This window comes from Silurus aristotelis (genome assembly GCF_946808225.1).
Source record: "Silurus aristotelis genome assembly, chromosome: 8".
Classification (NCBI taxonomy): Eukaryota; Metazoa; Chordata; class Actinopteri; order Siluriformes; family Siluridae; genus Silurus; species Silurus aristotelis.
This window is the reverse complement of record NC_139581.1, coordinates 17,880,854-17,903,005: the sequence shown is the minus strand read 5'-3', so window position 1 is coordinate 17,903,005 and position 22,152 is coordinate 17,880,854. Positions and strand designations below refer to the sequence as shown.

At 36.0% G+C, this 22,152-nt stretch overlaps 2 protein-coding genes across 3 annotated transcripts; both read left to right on the top strand.

Annotated features, from left to right (window-relative positions):
- The first annotated feature begins 2,170 nt into the window (after positions 1-2,170).
- aldh3a2a (aldehyde dehydrogenase 3 family, member A2a) lies at positions 2,171-9,454 on the top strand. The gene is made up of 11 exons (XM_083549309.1): positions 2,171-2,316; positions 3,010-3,171; positions 3,242-3,473; positions 3,558-3,640; positions 4,148-4,356; positions 5,285-5,402; positions 6,447-6,588; positions 6,672-6,838; positions 6,916-7,015; positions 7,113-7,351; positions 9,318-9,454. The coding sequence occupies exons 2-11, from the start codon at positions 3,010-3,012 to the stop codon at positions 9,330-9,332; spliced, it is 1,467 nt and encodes a 488-aa protein (XP_083405435.1). The 5' UTR covers positions 2,171-2,316; the 3' UTR covers positions 9,333-9,454.
- Positions 9,455-9,588: 134 nt separating this feature from the next.
- aldh3a1 (aldehyde dehydrogenase 3 family, member A1) lies at positions 9,589-21,410 on the top strand. 2 transcript variants are annotated; one of them, XM_083549308.1, is made up of 11 exons: positions 9,589-10,559; positions 10,817-10,983; positions 12,158-12,389; positions 12,623-12,708; positions 13,462-13,670; positions 17,529-17,646; positions 17,753-17,894; positions 18,001-18,167; positions 18,318-18,417; positions 19,473-19,735; positions 20,891-21,410. In XM_083549308.1, exons 1-11 carry the CDS (start codon positions 10,547-10,549, stop codon positions 20,897-20,899), a joined length of 1,506 nt encoding a protein of 501 aa, XP_083405434.1. In that variant the 5' UTR covers positions 9,589-10,546; the 3' UTR covers positions 20,900-21,410. The 2 variants fall into 2 exon arrangements, with proteins under 2 accessions (XP_083405434.1, XP_083405433.1); XM_083549307.1 differs by having other exon boundaries at positions 10,788-10,983.
- Positions 21,411-22,152: the final 742 nt, after the last annotated feature.

Genomic DNA, 22,152 nt, shown 5'->3' with positions numbered 1-22,152 from the left:
CTCTTTTTCTTTTTCTTCTTGTTAAAAATTCCTTGTGTGTGTAAGCTTACTTAGTAATAAAGCTTTTTCGGATTCTGATTCTGATTATTATGTAGTCTTATTGTTATTAACACTGCAAATATAAATGATATACACACCTGATATGAAAATGCATTATTATTACCAAAGATGCACGATTATTATTATTATTATTATTATTATTATTATTATTATTATTATTATTATTATTATTATTATTATGTAGTCATTATTATTAAAACTACATATATTATTTATATGTATAATAGGGCTGTCAAAATGTCCAAAAATGTTTTATTGATGCAAATTCATGTTAAAGGCACTTATTTTATTAACCTGTGATTAATGCAATGGCGTATTTCTGTTTAACCTTTTTTTTTTTTTATATGCATAAATAAATATAAAAGAAGCTAAATTTAAACCTTCATCCCAACACATATTTATTCACGACATCCTTTCTTTATTCAGATATATAAAAAGAAAATAGACTCCACCAAAAAATTATTTGTAATCAGACTTTTTGAGCCAAGTTTCAAATCAAGCACCAAAAATCGCCATGATGCACAAATCCGGCAATTAAAATCATCCGTGTGGAAACATAGCAAAAGTTCCATTTGGTGTCTTGATTTATGTCATTTAAAACGTTATAATTACTTCTGTCTTCATGCTCTATGTTGAGTTTGGTTTCACTAATAATAAGCATACATTTGCATACAGCATCCATATTTGTCTATTCTCATTTTGATTAGAGTATGTAAAACTTGTGCAGTGTTGATTTAAGGTACAATCAGGACAGATTAAAATGTGCAATTAAGTTGCCATTAATCGGCAGTTAACTCATGACAATCGTGTGATTAATCGCGATTAAATATTTTAATTGATTGACAGCCCCCCTATATATACACCTAATATCAAAATACATTTTCATTACCAAAGATGCAATACTATTATGATGATGATGATGATGATGATTATTATTATTATGTAGTCTTGTTGTTTATAAGACTGCAGATATACTTGATATACACAACTAATATGAAAATACATTATTATTACCAAATATTAATTATTAATATTATTATAATTATATTATGACTAATACTATTGTTGTTGTTGTTGTTGTTGCTGCTGCTGTTCTTGTTCTTGTTGTTGTAAGTAGTGCTTGAAAAACATCACCATTACAACTGTGCACGGTGTTTTAGGCACTGCAAATATTATTTATATACACAGCTGATATCAAAATACATTTTTATATATTTTATATTTTTTAAATTTATATGGCGAATGTTTTTTAGCATTTCAGTGGTGCACAGCTGTTTCTAAAATCTGAAATATGACCCTAGAACAGGTTTTGAATTTATAGTGAGCTTGTATGGATGTATGAATTGGTGATGCGGGTGAATGAATCTGACAAACGGTCTATTGACTGCTGCTTCATATCGAGACGCAGTTTACAGTAAAGCAGGAGAATGCTTTGTGTGCGCCACCTTGTGGTGGATCGTTATACCGCAGCAACTGGTGTATAGACTAACCTGCACGTTTTTTTTATAAGAACTTTATTAATCCCAACGAGAAACTTTAATTTTCGCCTATTCCATCTTGCTCAAGGACTCAATAGTGTCAGTTTGGCAGTGCTGAGGTTTGAATCCCCAACCTTATGATCAATAATCCAGAACCTTAACAATTGCACCACAGTTAAAGTGCTCTACAAAATAATTCCTTTTTATAAGATCCAGAGTTCATAAATTCATATTGATCTGACCAGCTGTCAGCTGCCAAAGCACAGTAAGTTTTTACTTAAGTTTTCTATCTTCCAAAATAAAAAAATATATATATTTTTGTAATAATTTTTATTGAATTTTTGCAGTAAAATACAAAATGTAATTTAAAACACATTGTTTATTTTTATTTTAGAAAAACTTCTATTGTAATGATTTTTATTGTATTTGTGCAGTAAAATAAAAATGTAATTTAATGCACATTGTTTATTTTTATTTTAGAAAAACCTTTTTATTATTATTATCTTTATTGTATTTGTACAGTAAAAGAAAATAAAAATATTTAAAGCACATTGTTAATTTTATTGAATAAATGTTTTTGTTATTATACTTCTCTCCAGCAGGGGTTTGGGTGTTATTGCTGTAAGGGAATAACCAGCAGGTAGCGCTGTGGTCAATATGACCATATTCTTCGGGCAAATTTGAAAAAAGAAGAAGTTACTGATTGGACGTATTACTCGGTGATAAGCGACAGAAGCTAACAAGAAAATAGATACAGGATAAACCTGAGCTCATTAAGGTAAATGTAGTTAACCTTTACATCCTACTGCATGTGTTTAGAAGCATTTCTGCAAAATATTCCTATCAAGAATCCAGACAAAACAAAGCTCTGTTGCTTTTGTGACACTGTGTAACATATAAACAAACAAACAAAAAAAAACCCAGAATACAATGATTAGCAAATCATTGTCACAAAAGAAACTAGGAAATGTTTCAACTATTTAAATGTATCATTTAAAGGAAAGAATAAGATATTTAAAAATTTTATAGCTGCAATAAGTATTAAAAATGTTTGGACTGAGCGACAAAAGTAAATGTTACTAAAGTAAGTAACTTAGTTGGATTTTAAATGAAAGAAGTCTAAAAAAAAAGACTATAAAACCTGGTGCCAAAGTCACCATGATTGTTCAAGCCTAATCCGATGGTCATTGACCAGACTTTAAAATACTACAAAACTCTCAAATGGATTATGTCTTTCCATTTGCAAAAAAATACTGGTGTTTGGTCCCAAAACTTTGGTATATTTAATTAAAAAAAAACTCATCTGTAAATTATGGGGAGAAAAATATTTTTTACAGAAAAACCGCTGGTGCTCAACAGATCACTTCCAACAAAAGACCCAATGGAAACATTTTTTTACGTTTTAACCTCAATTTAAAATGTATTTAAAATGGTTTAATCCATAGTTTGATATCACTCCTGTTTTTTAAAGATGTCTCGAGAGCAGCTGGTGGTTCAGCAGGCCAGAGAAGCTTTTCAAGCAGGAAGATCGAAACCCTTGGATTTCAGAGTTCAACAGCTGAAAAACCTACTGCGATTTATTTCAGAAAAACAGAAAGACATCACTGATGCTCTCAAGAAAGACCTGTACAAGGTGAATTGTACTGTAACTGACAATTAATCTTTAGTGGATATTTCTTGAAGTGTTCTTGTGCTTTGCGTAGAGCGAGAACGGAACGCTGCTGTATGAGATCTTCGGCCTTGAAGGAGAGATCGAGCTGGCTCTGAACAACCTGGCAGAGTGGGCAGCTCCTCGTCCTGTGGCGAAAACTCTTGTCACCATGTCGGATGAGGTTTACATTCGGCCTGAACCTCTCGGAGTGGTGCTTATTATCGGAGCTTGGAATTATCCGATAGCTGTGACGCTACAGCCACTAGTAGGAGCTATTGCAGCTGGTAAAGCATCTGAGTCATTGCTTTAACTTTTGTACTAATGAGTTGGAATCCCCTTTAAAAACATCTGTATTGTATTTTCTATAGGTAACGCAGCAGTTGTAAAGCCATCAGAGGTCAGCTCTCACACCGCCAAGGTCATGGAGCTCTTGCACATGTACTTGGACCCGGTAAACGGTTATAGAGCATTATTACGACCTGCATGTCAACATCACTGCACCCAATCTACAGATGTCAGACAGCACTAGGGAAAATGTTGAAATGTCTATTTTAAATTATACGAAGAGTAGTACTTTTTTTAAATATTTAAATCAATTTCAGAGCTTCGTGTTTTAGGAATATCCCTGTTTTGCCTTATTGACAGTGTGTACTCAAGCTTTGTTTTGTGCAAAAGCTCACGAACCAATTTAGATCAAAACCATCGGTGTGTCATCTGAACAGGTTTCAGTAGAAGAGATTAAGCATGAGGAAAATCTGCGCTCATATTTAAATAGTGACCTAGAAATTGAAATCTTGAATAATTAATATTAATGGTAATAAATCAGACTTTCTATTCACAATATTGTGCTTCAAGGACCACGCTTCATACATACTGTGTACAGAACTGTATAAAGTAAAATAAAGCTTGGACAAACATTTCCATGATTTGAACAAACATCCTGCATTAATGCTTGTAGGAGATGTACCCTGTGGTGACTGGCGGAGTTCCTGAAACCCAGGAGCTGCTGAAGCAGCGTTTCGATCACATCTTCTACACAGGAAACAGCTCAGTTGGGAAACTGGTTATGGAAGCAGCTGCACGGCATCTCACACCAGTTACTCTGGAGCTTGGGGGGAAAAGTCCCTGCTATATCGATAAAGATTGTGACCTTCGTATAGCCTGCCGGTGAGCTTTATACATCTCTAGTGATAGAGGAGTCATGGAAAATGTGTGTCATCAAGATTTCAGGTCAAGGTTTTTGATAAGTGAGATAAGTAAATACACAAAGGTCCTTATTGTTACACTATCAGTGTCAAATTGCTAGTGATTCCCAATTTTAAAATAAACAGGTTGCACTCACATAATGTAGGCTTTTGCACTTAGAAAGTGTAAAATTTAGAATAAACAAAAATATAGAAACTACTATATGGTGGTGCAATACTCTGTAGTAATACCCATAGTCAAGAGATCAGTAACTTTCTTTCCACTCAGTGATAACACAGTGATACTAGCCCATCATAGGTGTCTGTTATCTCATTTTTCACAACAACAAAGCTTATATAGGACATCATAGGACAATGTTGGCTTTCTGTATTTAAAAAGTTTGTGCGTGTGTGTGGAAAGCCTCTGGTGAACGATGGGGTGATTGGAAGCCCCCTGGACTATAGAAAGCCCCATGCTGGGCAGACAATTCACACCCCTCTACAATACATTTGGCACACACCAAATTCTGCTACAATACAATAATAAAATTTGGTAGATTTGGTGAAAAACAAGAACAAAAATCAAAAAATTGAAAAACACATCTTGAACCCTTGAGTGTAGACTTTCATTAAAGCCTTTACCCATTACTGTGGAGTGCGCCATCACTAATAAATTAAATGATAAACACCGGCACCCCAGTAAAGGAGGAAATTGAATTTCCTAGCCTCTGATAAAGAGTAAAAAGAGGCAGAAGCACTCAACAACTAAATGCAGTCTCGTGAAGTGATGCTTTAACCTAATTGGTAGCTGTTGCTCGAAGATGAATTATATCACAAATGACGAGTGATGCATTCAACAGCACTCTGTTTGCTGTGCTTCTCATACATGCTTTATGTTTCCACGTTCTCAGCCGCATCACATGGGGGAAGTATGTTAACTGCGGTCAGACCTGCATAGCCCCTGATTATCTTCTTTGTGAACCTAGCATCCAAGACAAAGTGGTGGAGGAGATTAGGAAATGCATTCAGGTAAGTCCATAAGGTATATTTGTAAAGATAACTGTTAGTTTCTGTTTGGAAGACACGACTCTTTCCATTCATCCCATTCGTTCTTATTGACTTTTGCAGACCAAAAGTTTTCATTCATTTCATAATGTAGGTTAAATCATAATGAATATCATTACCTTTCAGCAGCTACAGAACTTACGCTTCCATTTACTTTTATGACATTTGGGAGAGGGCTTTATCAGGGTAATAATAAATACATTCCAATACTGGTTTATGAGGACACACACTACCATCAGTCATGGTAGAAAACAATCAGTCTAAAACTCTTATGGGAGAAAAATAGTAAGAAAAGCATTTTCTTTTAAAGAAGTGATTATTTAGAAACCTTCCCAAAAGTTAGATGCTGAAAGACTACTAGTGATTTGGTTGTGTGGACATCAAGTGGAAGTTCATTACAACACCATGTCTTCCTTGCACCCTGAGAGATGGTGGGACCAGTCGAGCAGTGGTTGTGGATTGGATGGAGTGTTATATAGTGCAGGGTGAGATAAGTGTTGAGAGGTAGGGGGGGTGCTAATCTGTTTTTGGCTGTATAGGAAAGCAATAGTGTTGTAAATCTGGTGCAGGCAGCTAAAGGAAGCCAGTAGAGGGAACGTAGCAATAGGGTGTGGTGAGAGAACCTAGGAAGGATGAAAACAAGCATGAGAATGAATCTAAGCAAAATAAATTGCAGTACAAAAATGTTATATACCGGTAGCTCTTTCCTCCAAGTTAAACAAATAAAGAGAAAATAAGGATGATAGCAGGAATCAAATGAAATCTTTGAAATGTGTGAGAACACCACAGCTTAATGTTATCCAGCCACATGTTGAATTTTGGTTGATCAGAAAACCACAATGTGATAATGAAAAACTTAGAAGAGGATAATGCAGATATACTTGTATGTATTAGCTTTTCCCTGAATCATTTTGGTTTCTAGGGAGCTTAAACTGTACTTGAAAAGCACACTGGCCTTTTAGATTTATGGTTTGTCTGCTTCTGACATTGGAAACATTTCTGTGGCAGGAATTTTATACAAACGATCCTAAGACCTTCAGAGACTATGGACGCATCATCAACCAGCGGCATTTCAAGAGGATAATGGCTCTCATGGAGGGTAGCACAGTGGCTATAGGAGGAGGACATGATGAATCCCAAAGTTACATTGGTGATGTACAAATAAATGATTGCAGAGAAACTAGTCAGTTTTTAACATTGCTACAATGTACTCAATTTAAGTTTGCACCTCAGCTCCCACGGTCCTGAGAGATGTAACCCCAGAAGCAAAGGTGATGCAGGAGGAGATCTTTGGGCCTATACTGCCTATCGTCCCTGTAAACGGACTGAACGAGGCCATCCAGTTCATTAATGAAAGAGAAAAGCCTTTAGCGATATATGTCTTTTCTTCCAGTAAGAAGGTAAGTGAACCAAGTAAGTAGCACAGTTATTTATATACTCTCTGCTTTAGGCTTATCGTTGACATTTAATTTTCAAGGTAATAAAGAAGATAATGCTGGAAACATCCAGTGGAGCTCTGTTAGCCAACGATTGCCTTGTTCACTATACTATCAGTGACTTGCCTTTTGGTGGTGTTGGTAAGTATTCAGAACTATGCACTATTTAACCATAGTTTAAAAAAAAGAAAAAAAGAAAAAGATTATTTTTTTCTGGAAAAATCCTTAAACCCAACAGGTAACAGTGGAACAGGTTGCTACCATGGAAAATACACATTTGATCAGTTGAGTCACTTGCGCAGCTGCCTCATTAAAAATCTGAACATGGAAAAGTTCAACCTGATCCGCTACCCACCTCACACAGCAAAGAAACTCCGCTGGGCACGAATACTCTTCATCAAGCAGGTGAACGTGAAACGCTGGAGACAGTTGGTGCAAGTTGCTATGTTCGCAGCGCTGGCTGCTTTTGTAGTGCAGGTATGCTTTACCTTCTTTCTTTACACTTGCTTTTGTGCCTACAGGAAATACAAATATCTGCAGATGTTATGTTAGTGGGAGATCTGTAGTTGAGATAAAGTTCTGAAGACCAGATTGCTGTGAGGACTAATAAAACTACAGTTTGGTCCTTACTGTTTTTGCTTCGTGTTTGCAGCTTACTTATTAGCCTAAGAAATCATGCTGTATACATGTGAATATGTATAAGAACATAATTCAAATTTATTCAAAGTAAAAAATAATATAAAATCACATGTACTTAAGTGTTTACAGCCTTTGCTCAAAATTGAGCTCAGGTGCAGCCTGTTTCCACTGATCATCCAAGCTTTTTCTACAAATTGATTGGAGTCCACCTGTGGTAAATTCAGTTTATTGGACATAATTAGTATATATACAATGATATATAAGTTTCCACAGTTAACAGTTGCATGTCAGAGCACAAACCAAGCCATAAAGTCAAAAGAATTGTCTGCCAACCTCCGAGACAGGATTGTATTGAGGCACAGATCTGGGAAAGGGTACAGAAAAATTTCTGCAGCATTGAAGGTCCCAATAAGCACAGCGGCCTCCGAAATTTGAACCACCAGGCCTCTTTCTAGAGCAATCCGCCCAGCCAAACTGAGCAATCAGGGGAGAAGGGCCTTAGTCAAGGAGGTGACAAAGAACTCGATGGTCACTCCTAAAGAGCTCCAGTGTTTCTCTGTGGAGAGAGAACCTTCCAGAAGAACAATCTTTTCTGCAGCATTCCATTAATCAGGCCTGTATGGTAGAGTGGCCAGATGAAAGCCAGGAGTTTTCCTAAAGGCACCTGAAGGACTCTCAGACCATAAGAAACGAATACTGACCTCTTTGGCCTGAATGGCAACCGTCATGTCTGGAGGAAACCAGGCACCGCTCATCACCTGGCCAATACCTTCCCTACAGTGAAGCATGGTGGTGGCAGCATCATGCTGTGGGGATGTTTTTCAGCAGCAGTAATCTAGTCAGGTTTTGCTAGAGACTAGTCAGGATTGAGGGAAAGATCAATGCAGCAATGTACAGGGACATCCTTTATAAAAACCTACTTCAGAGCGCTATAAACCTCAGACTGGGGCGACAGTTCAAGGTAACAAAGGAGTGGCTACGGGACAAGTTCAAGCACAGGCTTGAACCTGATTAAACATCTCTTGAGAGATCTTAAAAAATGGCTGTGCACTGACACTTCCCATCCAACCTGATGGAGCTTGAGAGGTTCTGCAAAGAAAAAATAAATGTGTGCCAAGCTTGTTGCATCATACTCAAAAAGACTGTAATTGGTGCCAGATGTGCTTCAACAAAGTATTGAGCAAAGGCTGTGAATATTTATGTACATGTGAATTTTTTTTTATATTCTTTTATAAAATGTTTTATTGTTAATCAATTTGCACAGATATTAAACTAAATTCTTTTACGTTGTCATTATGGGGTATTGTTTGTAGAATTTTGAGGAAAATAATGAACTGAATCCATTTTGGAATAAGGCTGTATACATACTTAACGGATGACCTGTAAATTGCTTACAAAGTAATTTGATGTCAGATTTAGGCTTATTTTAAATATTCCTTGCACCCCTGTGGATTTTCAAACAAAAGACATTCCCTGATGCTTTGCATCCTATTTTCTTGAAACAGAAATCTTCTTTGGAGAAATCTCTTACCGAGTGAGCAACCACATGTGAAAGTTCTACACAATAAGTCTCTGTCCATTTGAAAGAGATTCAATGAACTGCCCCCCCTTCCTTAACTAAACCAACATAAGAGAATGAACAATAGGAAAATTACTCTCTAGGCAAGAGTTTTCTCTTACATGGCCAAAAAAAGTCTGATGCTGTAATTACCTTGTTGGGGGTGGGATGGGAAAAACAGTGAAACCATTATTTCTCAATAAACAGTGTATTAATTGTGTGATTGCATTGTTATGTGTTTTGCAGAGGTTCTTGCGATAAGGTGGATGAGAGGAGCACCAGCAGTCCCATCCAGGCTTCTTCAGAAACTTTGTCTTATTACTGTGAAATCAATAATAAAGAGCAAAGCTGAAATAAATCTTCACCTTGTTAAAAGTAATAATTAATTTTAAAAAACTTGAAAGAGCAATCATGCATTACATTAAGGTAGAAACATAGACTTTATTTTACTGACATTTACCTCTATTAGATACCCTAATTATACAATTAAACACTATATTTGGGACGTGGAAACTCACTTGTTAAGGTGTTGGACTTTGAATGAAAAGGTCGTAAATTAAAATTCCATAACCACTGTTGTGCCCTAAGAAAGTCCCCTCAAACCTTATCTGCTCAAGAGGGGATAAGATCATTGCATACCTTATGCTATAAATGTATTTCATTTTATGTATCTTGTAGCTAGAATGCATTTTTTTTTTCATATATCTTTTCAAAAATAGAAGAACAGATCTGTGTATTTGATATTAAATATATTTTGGTAGTTATTGGGGAAGTTAATGACACATTTTCAGCATATCTTTTTTGTAATATGTCTATTATCCTTTCTTTGTGGGTCAAAATGCTTCAGAAAATAAAATAAAACTGTATTTACAAATTTGATGTCAGTTGTAAAAATAATGTACTCTTTACTTAATGTAAGCATGTGTTATGTCTAATTTTACACTTGAATGGCTCGTAAAGAATGTATGGATGGAATATTATTATTAAATATATAATGAGGGTTATATAATAGGTGGTTTAATAATTTATCTAAGTCTTCCAGTGTGTTACTTTGGACTTTTGAAGTGTGAACGGTGATTCACTATGCATCTGGTACTTGGTGCACTGATGGTTATGTTATAAACTTAAGATTTATTTTTTATTTGTATAACGATATCACACAAAGTGTAAAGTTTTCTCTTTAGTAATGGAGTTTTTGTTAGGCTTGTTGTAGGTTTGTAGCTGTGAACAGTGTGATTGTAGTGTTGAGTAAGGGCTTTATATGAGACGCACCTCCCCTCTGTTCAGCCCACAATAAATACTGCTATATAGAGCTTCCCTTTTTGAGCCAGTGTTTGTAGCTCTGTCTATCACCCCATTTTTTTCCATTATTAATTTCTTTTATTTTAAGGAAGTTTGGTTTATTTAAGCAGAATTTAAACAGCTGGTTGTAGATGGCTGAATGCATCAGCTGACTGGAGACCAAATAGTGACACATGCTAGCCTGGGGTAAAGTAACGTACTTTGACGTTGTTATTTAACGAAGATGCAAATTATTTTTAAATTACAATTTTAGATACATGATGTCACATTATGGCATGTCGTATTCGTTTGGTGTTTGATATGCGAGTAAAATATACGCTACAGCGGCGTTATGAGCAAAAAGAACTAGCCACTCTGGAGTTTGTTTACTAGCACCCTGGGCGTGTTGGGAACCAGCAATGCTTAATTTTACAGGCTCTTTTTGTTGACTAATATGTCATTAGGAGAAAAAGAAATGGAGAAACAGGTGGTGGATAAAGCCAGGAGAGCATTTAACACTGGAAGGTCCCGAGTCTTGCAGTACAGAGTTGACCAGCTCCGAGCTTTACTGCGGCTCATCAGAGAGAGACAGGCGGACATCAGTGCTGCTCTTACACAAGACCTGCACAGGGTAAGAGCTGCTCTGTGATACAAGTACCAACAAATATTTAATATTTTAAATGCATTCCTTTACCACTAGCTTGATGCTTTTACCTTACTTTTCATATGCACTTTATAAAGTCTTCTCCTTCTGCTTCTTTCGGCTTCTCCCATTAGGGGGCGCCACAGTGCATCATCCGTCTCCACTTTCCCTGTCCTCTACATCTGCCTTTTTCAAACCAACTACCTGCATGTCTTCCCTCACCACATCCATAAACCTACTCCTTGGTCTTCCTCTTTTCCTTCTTCCTGGTGGCTCCATTCTCAGCATTCTCCTACTTATATACCCCATGTTCCTCCTCTGCACATTTCCAAACCATCTCAATTGAGCCTCCCTCACTTTGTCTCCAAAACGTCCTACATGCGCTGTTCCTCTAATAAACTCGTTTCTAATCCTGTCCATCCTCATCACTCCCAATGAAAATCTCAACATCTTCAGCTCTGCTACCTCCAGCTTCACCTTCTGTCTTTTACTCAATGCCACTGTCTCTAATCCATACAACATCGCAGGTCTTACCCCAGTACTATAAACTTTTCATTTCACTCTTGCAGATACTCTTCTATCACAAATTCTGATTATTAAAACTTAAACTAATCCTTGAAATATATATCATGGCCATCAAATAAGCTTAAGCATAAATTAGCTACACAAACTAATGCATTTCTCTTGATGTGAATAATAATTTAATGAATAACATTTACCTTAAACATGACTTCTTTTACTGTATTGCCAACAAATATTTTGCATAGAATACATTGTTTTTTTGGAGTTCATGCTACCACCCTTTTTTATTTATTTTTTATTTTTTATTTTTTTACATTGTAAAGTAACTGCTCATTTCGTAAATGCGTAGTCAATCAATTGAATTGTATTTTATTTGTATAGTTCTTTTAACATTGGACATTTTTTTTCCCGAGCAGCTTTACAGAACTATACATTTTACATTTATAAATCAGTCAACATCAATTTATCCCTAATGAACAAGCATTTGGTGACAGTGGCAAAAACTTCCCTGAGATGATATGAGGAAAAGCATGGCTAATGTAGTAATGCATCTTATATGAAAGGAAATATTTTGCAAATTGCATACCAGTAAATATTTTCAATGAAACAAATACATTATTTGCTGTTCTTTTGGCTGCAGAGTGTGTTCAACACACCACTTTTGGAGCTCATCGGACTTGAGAATGAAATCAAGCTGGCTGTACGTGAACTCAGTGACTGGACAAGACCTCAGCCTGTTCAAAAAAGCCTCATCACCCTGACTGACGATGTTTTTATTAAAGCTGAACCTTTGGGTGTGGTGCTGATCATTGGAGCCTGGAACTATCCATGGAGTCTTACTTTGGGGCCGCTGATTGGAGCAATTGCAGCAGGTACAACAGATAAAGCTTAGGGGCTGTCATGCGACTTACTACAGATACAGTATGTATGTTAATTATGTTTAAAAATTGGGACTTTAGAGGTTAATAAAAACTTAGAACAGGGTTTCTCAAACTAAGAAATGTCTTTTTTTCTTTGCACTGAACTGTGAAATTCTGTAAATTACTCTCACATTCAGAGTAGATCTTGTTCATGTTTCAATGACCTCTGAAACTTCTCTTCAAAGGCAATGCTGCTGTGGTGAAGCCTTCAGAACTGAGTAAGAATTCAGCCAGCCTAATAAAAGAACTGCTTCCTCAGTATTTGGATCAGGTCTGTGAGCTTTTTCTTTAGTGAAAGTGTGCTTTTGATTTTATACAACGGTTTTATTAGAAAAGAAAAAAATGTCAAATAACTCAGATTTCAGACCAAATACACCTAAATTCTTGGTTTATTTTTGTGAACTAAAGTAGATCCCAAAGACTTACTTTAAATCGAGTCAGTTTGCTGGCGAGCTTGTTCACAATGATTTCTAGATTCTATTACAGGTGAATGTGTTGGAACTAGAAGTCCCTTCTTTACATTTAATCCTCACATGAGAAGCTTTCATATTTTTATTATACTTAATTTTTATATTCATGAAAATAGCTTTTTGCTAAAGTTGCTAAATTTACCGTAGTAACACTGTTGCTAAAATGTTCTCTTTGATTTGTAACTGTGAAAAAAAATATTAATAGCCTTAACATCTTCTGGACCTCACCTGACTTTCTCAAACTTGTGATCTTCCTGCGTTATTACTATGGTAATTATTCTAACTACTTTTGGAAAACAGAGATTGTCTAGCATTAGCACATAATTGTTTACCTGGATAATTTAGCCAAAATCAGGATCTTCCTTGATGTTTATATTTGTAGTCCGGTTTTAGTTATGAACTTTGCTAGTCAAGAGGCTTTTATTATCATTTCTACTATACACAGTGGTACACAGTACACAGTAAAAACGAGACGACGTTCCTCCAGAACCCTGGTGCTACACTAAACAACATAGAGCTACAACACACAACATAAAGCTGTTTCAATCTTATAGGAGATGTACCATGTGGTGACTGGAGGAGTTCCTGAAACCCAGGAGTTGCTGAAGCAACGGTTCGATCACGTCTTCTATACAGGAAGCAGCACGGTGGGGAAACTGGTTATGGAAGCAGCTGCACGGCATCTCACACCAGTCACTCTGGAGCTGGGGGGGAAAAGTCCCTGCTACGTTGATCAGAACTGTGACCTTGCTGTTGCTTGCCGGTAATGCGCTCTTTGCAAGTTCATGTGATTGAATTGCAGCAACTTGCTCATTTGCTTGTTGCCCATCTGTTGCTGTATACAGTTCGGCCCATCCCCTCTTTTTGTCATCACTAACCTGGTTCAGCGGTTGGTTCGATCATGGCGAGACATGTTCCAGGAATATGGATTTTAACGTTTCAACATTAGTACACAGTTTCAGGATTACTATGATCCAGGGTGCATGTAAAAAATGAACTGTAGTCTCTAACCTTCAATGTGCACCAATAGACTAATAAAGTGGCCTGTATACTGTTTAGTGGATGTAGTTAAAGTTAAGAGGAGCAAATTAGGTTTCAAATGAAAGAGCTCCTTTCAGACAAATGGCCTTAATCAGCCGTGTAACCATAGTGCTTCAAAAGCTGTAGGCAGTGATACTATATATACAGTATCTGACAAAAGTGAGTACACCCCTCACATTTCAGCAACTGTTTTAGTTTTTCTAGGTTTTTTCTCCCTATCTTCTCAAGGTTCAATACTATAGAAATAAAACTTGGATATATTTTAGAGTATTCAATGTGCAGCACAGGCACCTCGTGGCAAAGACTCTCTAAAGATTTGAGAATTAGAATTGTTGCTCTCCACAGAGATACTATAACAAAGGCCTCAGCTATAAGAATATCAGTAGCACCCTGAAACTGAGTTACAGTGCAGTGGTCAGGGTCATTCAGAGGTTTTCCAAGACGGGTTCCATTCCGAACAGGCCTCGAAATGGTTGCTCGTAGAAGTTCCTCGTGCTGTGCGTCAGGTGCAGAAGCTGGCTTTAAAAAAGCAGATGCATGAGTGCTGCCAGCATTGTTTTAGAGGCTGCAGAAGCTTGTCAGTGCTCAGGCCATACGCCGCACACTGCAACATGTCGGTTTGCATGGCCGTCGTCCCAGAAGGAAGCCTCTTCTGAAGCTGGTTCACAAGAAAGCCTGCAATCATTTTTCTAAAGACAACCTGTCCAAGAGCATAAAATACTGGCACCATGTCCTGTGGTCTGATGAGACTAAGATAAACTGTTTGGCTCAGATGTTGTCCAGCATGTGTGGTGATTCACTGGTAAAGAGTACCAAGAAAATTGTGTCTTGCCTACAGTCAAGCATGGTGGTGGTAACATCATGGTCTGGGGCTGCATGAGTGCTGCTGGTACTGGGGAGCTGCAGTTCATTTAGAGAAACATGGATTCCAACATTTACTGTGACGTTCTGAAGCAGAACATGATGCCCTCATTTCAGAAACTGTGACGAACTCCAAACCAGAGGTGGCAAAAGTAAACACATCCTTCCCTTAAGTAGAAGTACAGATACTCTTGTTTTCAAAGACTCTGGTAAAAGCTGAAGTACTGACGACACTTTTTCACTCAAGTTAAAGTAAAGAAGTTTTGGCTCTGACATGTACTTAAGTAAAAAAAAAAAAAAAGCCATTACTACTACCTGTTTGTGTCGCGCTGGTAACTGGACCTCACATCATATTAATATTAGGGCTGTCAATCGATTAAACTATTTAGTCATGATTAATCGCATGATTGTCACAAGTTAACTCACGATTAATCACAATTCAATTATAAATTTTTATTTGTTCTAAATGTACCTTAAATTAATACGTTTCAAGTTTTTTAATACTTTAATCAACATGGGCGTGGAGAAATCTGGATGTTTTTGCAAATGTATGTTTATTATTAGTGAAACCAAACTCAACATAGAGCATGAAGACAAAATGTTCTTGAAAACGTTTTTAAAGTAATTATGGTCTTTTAAATTACATAACTCATCAGGACACCAAACGGAATCTTTCCTATGTTTCCAAATGGACGGTTAATAAGATAATTTGAAAAACTGTGCCTCTTCTAACTTTCATACGAATTTCAGAGAATATTTGTTTTCGATGTGAATTGTTTGATTGTGAGCTTTCTATTCATATATTTATGATGTCTGTGAGGCCTGAATCTGAGATTCAGGTTGTTATATTTATGTGTCTGTGAAGAGAGACGGCAGAGAGCGCCCCTTGCCTGTTTTCTTTATTTTACAAAAGCACAGCTTTTTTTGTTAAAATGAGTGTATACAAATTCAGTAGATCAAAGAGGATTATTTACAGATTCGAATGATGCATTGCTAATTTAAGTAAGTTTCGGCGTTATGAGGAAAAAATGGCACAAAACACGCCGGCACGTTTTGTCGAACCCAGAGGGTTAATTGTGTGCATCATAGAAGATTTTGATGCTGATTTGAGACTTGGCGAATCAGTAAAACAAATGTTTACTGATTTAAAAAAATGTAAGTTTATTAATTTTTTTTATATCTGAGTAAAGAAAAGACGTCCTCAATACACGTTTGTGGCTTTGTATCGTTTAATTTCGCCTCTTTTATATTTACTTATTTATATGTTATTTGTTATTTATAATCATGCATTAATCAAATTTGTGCCAATAAAATACATTTGCGTTAACACGTTATTACCACGTTAATTTAGACAGCCCTAATTAATATATAAATATAAAACAAATTTTTTATTTTGTTACTCAATGAATGTATTCAGGCTTAACATCCACTATATGGAATACAAGCAGAGAAAAGATGACGATGAGATGATCAGGAATGTCTCGGTTCTCAGTCATGTTTATATCGCTGTCTCCCTCTGTCTCATCCACGTTAACCCCACACTTCTTATTGCCTTCTGACTTCATTGTTAGCTTCAAAACTAGCCTACATCTGTGGAGTGTGAAAACCAGGAAAAGATCGAAAAAGGTTGAAAAAGCCTCGCAATGACAGGAAATCGATTGATTGACTGAAAATGGGCAATATTGTCTTCAGACCTGAACCCTATTAAGCACCTGTGGGGCGTCCTCAAACTGAAGATTGAGAAGCGGCATGTGTCTAACATCCAGCAGCTCCGTGATGTCATGAAGAGGATCCCAGGAACAACCTGTGCACTTTAAGATTAAGGCAGTGCTTAATAACAATGGTGCTCACACAAAATGTTGATACTTTGGACACAATTTTGACATGTTCATTTAGGGTGTACTCACATTTGTTGCCAGATATTTTGACTATAATGCCTGTATGTTGAGTTATTTTCAGAAGTCAGTAAATCTGTACTGCTATATAAGCTGCACATTGACTAAAATATTTTGAATTTTGGATTGTCCCTGGAGAAGGTATACTAAAATGGTTGCTGAAATGTGAGGGGTGTACTCACTTTTGTGGGATACTATATATACTGTTACAGGGTGCTGCTTCACAGTTCTAGGCTCCCCGTTCAGCTATACAGAATTTCTGTGCAGGTTTTCTCTGCGTCTGTTTGGGTTTTCTTCCACCTTCCAAAAATATTCTTTTATCCAGTTTCATCAGCCTCCTAGTGTGTGTGTGTGTGTGTGAATGAGTGTGTGCTTGTGTGTATGTGCATGGTGTCCTGCCATGGGCTAGGATCCGATCAAGGGTTTATTTCCAACTCGTGTTCCCTGGGATAGTTTCCAAATCAACAGCACCCCTTATCAGGATAAACTGGCTTCTGAATATGAATAAATGAAATCCTGATTGTTTTTGGAACTGTATATTAGGGTATAGATATAGATTAGACAAAAGACTCATTCAGATAGACAGAGGCAGTTTTATCTGTAAAGCATAAATATGTGTGTGCGCAGCTAGTCAAGATAGAATTAAGACCGAAGATTTTGGTCTTTACCAACTTTATAACATTAACATTATATTGTCAATATCTTTAAAATATTATTTTTTAATTAACTTTTTCTTTGAAGTGATTCTGTGGTTAGATCTGCACCTGTTTGTTGCTCTTTCTACTTTCCCTATTTGCTTAATATTGTCTGTTTCTGTTCTTCAGTCGAATCACCTGGGGGAAGTTTTCAAATTGTGGGCAGACATGCATAGCACCAGACTACATCCTCTGCAACACAAGCATCCAAAACCGACTGATTGAGGAGATTCGACAGACATTACAGGTTTGCCCTTTATTTCTTTTTTCTATATCATATTATTATTCATATTGGAATAGTACACATGAATAAAAAATATTTGTAAATGATCCAGTGTCTGTGCTATCTTTAGGAGTTCTATGGTGAGAACCCTGAAAGCTCTCCAGATTACGGCCGCATCATCAACCAGAATCACTTTGAGCGTGTGCTGACCCTGATGGAGGGATGCAGCGTGGCTGTGGGGGGAGAGAGTGATAAATCACAGTGTTATATTGGTATGAGAATGACTAGTGATGAAATATAAAGTGCAATTAGTAGATTGTTCTTGATGGACGTGTGTACAGTATTTAGTGTATATGTGTGTTTCCTGATTTCTGTCAGCTCCTACCGTTCTGAAGGATGTTTTGCCTCACGCCAGGATAATGCAGGAAGAGATCTTTGGTCCTGTGCTTCCAATCGTCAGTGTCAATGATGTCAATGAGGCGATTCGTTTCATTAATGAAAGAGAAAAACCCTTGGCTCTTTACGTCTTTTCTTCCGATAAGAAGGTATTATTATGGAGCTGCTGATAATATTGTATAATACAAAGTATTTCCGGTAGTAAGAGTTTTTTTTATACTTCTATTTGCTGGTGGTTGTTCTCGTATCAGGGAATAATGAGTTGGAAAAGCTTTTTATTTCTTTTTCTTACTTTGCAGGTGATCAAACGAATGCTAGGTGAGACAACTAGTGGAGGAGTGGTGGTTAATGATGTAATGATCCACTACACAGTAAGCTCCTTACCCTTCGGGGGTGTAGGTAAGTCGACCTGTGTAAGAGAGGATTCCTATTTAGTTGTAATTCCATGCTTTACCACTAGAGGCAGATATACAGTTTACCAAGCAATGACAAACTACCCGTGGCATCACAGCACACCGTCCTCCACCAAGAGTATAAAAGGCCAGAACACGGAGCCGCGGCAGGCATTCTGCATCACGCAACCCATTGAACAGCCGCAACCCTAGACAGCAAGAATCACCTCATATAAAATCATTTCTATACCCAGTAAAGTAGAGTGTTCAGAATCCTGTATCGTGTTTTTACTGACGCGCTGGGGCGAGTATAATCCACTAATCAGCGTATACCAGATAGTGAGAATCCTTATATAAAACTTCTTAACAACCTGAAATCCAAGCTTGTTATTTGTGCATTAAAGTTAATCAACGTGCACAAGCCTGAGCAATGTACATATATGAGCTCATTCTTTTAGAAACAATCGACAAAAATCCAAAAAGACATATCTATGCAAAAATTTGTTGAATGTTGATGCTATATTTTCATTATGTATTCATTATCGTGGCTTAGAAAATGAATAAACATGATTATATATATATATATATATATATATGGTCATAAATGAATGAGTTATTAATCTTGATCGCTCTGCACAGGCTATGAAATTTTAACGTTTGTACTTTATATAGCTATTAAATAGCACATAATATTTTACTGGTTGTTATTATTTAAATAAGCCCAAAATCAATGTTGCAAACGTTTAAGATGTCTAATCTGAGTGAGCAAAGCTGTTTTTCTCTAATTCTTATAAGTGCAGCAAAGCAACAAAAAGGTCTATTGCATCTGATGTGTACTTTAATGTAATGAGTTTTTATGTTGAGAAAATGTTTATAGTACCAGTTATGTCACTGTCTACAAGCTTATCAAATACATATCATATATAACACAAGTGCAAAAGTGCAGTTTTTTGCACAAACCAGAGTCCATAATTTTTTTTTTTAATTTTTTTTTTTTTAGTTTAAATTCAGTTTCACAAATTTTAACATTTCCTAAAAGAATTCTCTCAATCTCTCTCCCAGGTAACAGTGGGATGGGCATGTACCATGGCAAGCACACATTTGACCAGCTTAGTCACAAACGTGCCTGCGTCATCAAGTCTCTGGGCATGGAAGGTCTGAACAAAGCACGCTACCCTCCACAAACAGAGTCCCGTCTGCAGAAGGCCCGGTTCTTCATGCTGAGTCGCTTATGCAGCTGTGCCCATCTCACCTGCGCCTTGGCTGTCATCTCCACCGTGCTGGCATTGGGTCTGCTCATCGCTTTACTGGTCGTTCTGTTTAAGGTTAGTCATCCTCTCTTTTCATCAGCATGGACAATTATTTAATCGGTAATTAGAATTATAAAGGTTTTAAGTCACATTTCAGCTGTGATTAGGCGGGGGGGGGTGTTTTTAATTAGAATTTTATTTTTTTTTATCTTTCATTAATTTGCCTTATCAGACGATATTCTATGTATGTGCACATCTATATTGCTGACAAGCTTTTGAGTAGTATTATATGAAACACAATAAATACATCTAAACAAACCATTTTAAATATTTTTAAATGTATAAAAGTATTTCTGTTCAGCTTTTATATTACTTCATTTTTAAGGATCAAGTGTGCAGTGTCTTAGAAAAATAAATGCCCCCCTTAAGTAAATCTCATGCTGTTGTTTGAAGTCAGACATAATGGTAAAACGAAGTGTTCTGGTGTCATCATAATCTACAAATGTAAAATGACTTTGTGTGAGGACCCGAATTGCACTAAATGCATTATTGATGTAAAACTGGGTTCATTTTTTAATGAATTCAATAACAGCTGGTTTCAATTCCCAGTGATTTTCAAAGTGAATATCACTTTTTTTTTAGAGGGCAAAAAATAAAACTGCTGATTCAGCTAGTGCTGCTGCTGGGAAGGCATGTAGGTTCCCTGAGTACTTTTTTTTTATTTTGTATTTTATATATATATATATATATATATATATATATATATATATATATATATATATATATATATATATATATATATATATAAAATGTAAGAAACCAATTGGGAAAAATGTTTTTCTATCTAAAAAATAGAAAGAAACATGACACAACACAAATAATACTAATGAGTCCATTTTACTAAAACTGAACTGTCAGTCAGAAGACAAGTGAACAAGACACCAAATACAACCCAGACGTAAAGCACTTTTTCAGTGCTTTCTAGACCTCAACAACCTCTTCAGAAAGTCACAGTCACTTCAACCACTACTGAGAAGCGCCAAGAATAAGTCGCACCTAGAGTTCGCTCGAACATTGAACAACTTGTTTTGTTTTGTTGGGTTAAAATTAAATATAGAAATATTTTTATAATATTAAATATATAAAAATGGAAAAGGTGCAAATACTTTTTAAAAATGGTAATCTTATATATATATATTTAAGAATGTTTAAATTTGTTTCTGCACACAGGGTTCATGATTTGAAGAATCTAATCATCATGCCTGAAGATCATCAGAGGCTCTGAATATCTATACCTCAAGACAGTTGCAATAGTAATAAATTGAGGCAAAGCCTGCCAAGAAGTATTTAACTGTAGTCTACAGTAAAAATGTAATGTACAGTTTTGCTTTTAACTCTGGTATTAACAGTGTGCTTTATTGCGGCAGCCGCATGTGGCAGTAAGAAAAACACAAACTTGTCAGCAAAACCCGGATTTTTTTTTTTTTTTTTTTTTTTTTTTTTTTTTTTTTTTTTTTTTTTTTTTTTTTTTTTTAAGATAAGGCGATTTTTAATGTTCAGTGAAGCAGCAAAACAAAGAGCTCGTTCTTTGATTAAGTGCTGTGATGCTCAAGCCAGACAGTGAGAATCTGAAGAAGGATTTCTGCGAAATTGAACGATGGCAGAAACATGCCACCAGGTGGTGTGATGTTGCTACAGTATAATATGATACATGATTTATTTTCAGTAATAAACTCAATTCCACTCATAAGTAGAACTGCTGTTATTATTATTAGCAATTAAGGAATAAAATTGACAGTTAATAAAACGGCAAATAATATTTACAATGAAATGAAACTGCACAGTGCACCCACGTTGGCTCTTAGATTAGAGCAAGGGTCCCCAACCTCTTTTCTGTGTGGGCCACATAATTTTTTCTTTCTTTAATACTAAGCATTACTTTTAAAGAGATATATAGCTTATTGAAAGAGCATTATAATTATCATAATGAAATTATTTTATATACATTGCTATAAATCAAAACATTTACTAACTAACTAACTATATATATATATATATATATATATATATATATATATATATATATATATATATATATATATAATATAATTATATAATTAATAAATTTTTAATAACTAATAATTTTGCGTTCTCCGTGCAGCGCGTCGTCTCACGTGTAAAAACTTACAGCACGTGGCATCAGCGATTCGCCACTAGAGGCCGCGCTTGTAATCACAATGGAAGCCGGAAAAACTACCGATATGATTTATTTTTTTGCGAATAGCGATAGTTCCAACAGTCAATGATCAGTGCCGATTCGGTAAAAACCGATTAATCTGTTGACTTCTAAGGGAAATTTTAGTCTGAAAGCCAACCTTTTATTAAAAAAAAAATGTGAAAATAACATTTATAAAATATATCTATGCCAAACATTACCCTTTACATTTCTGCTTTAGATTTTTTTTTTTTATCCAGAAAGATCTATTACCCCA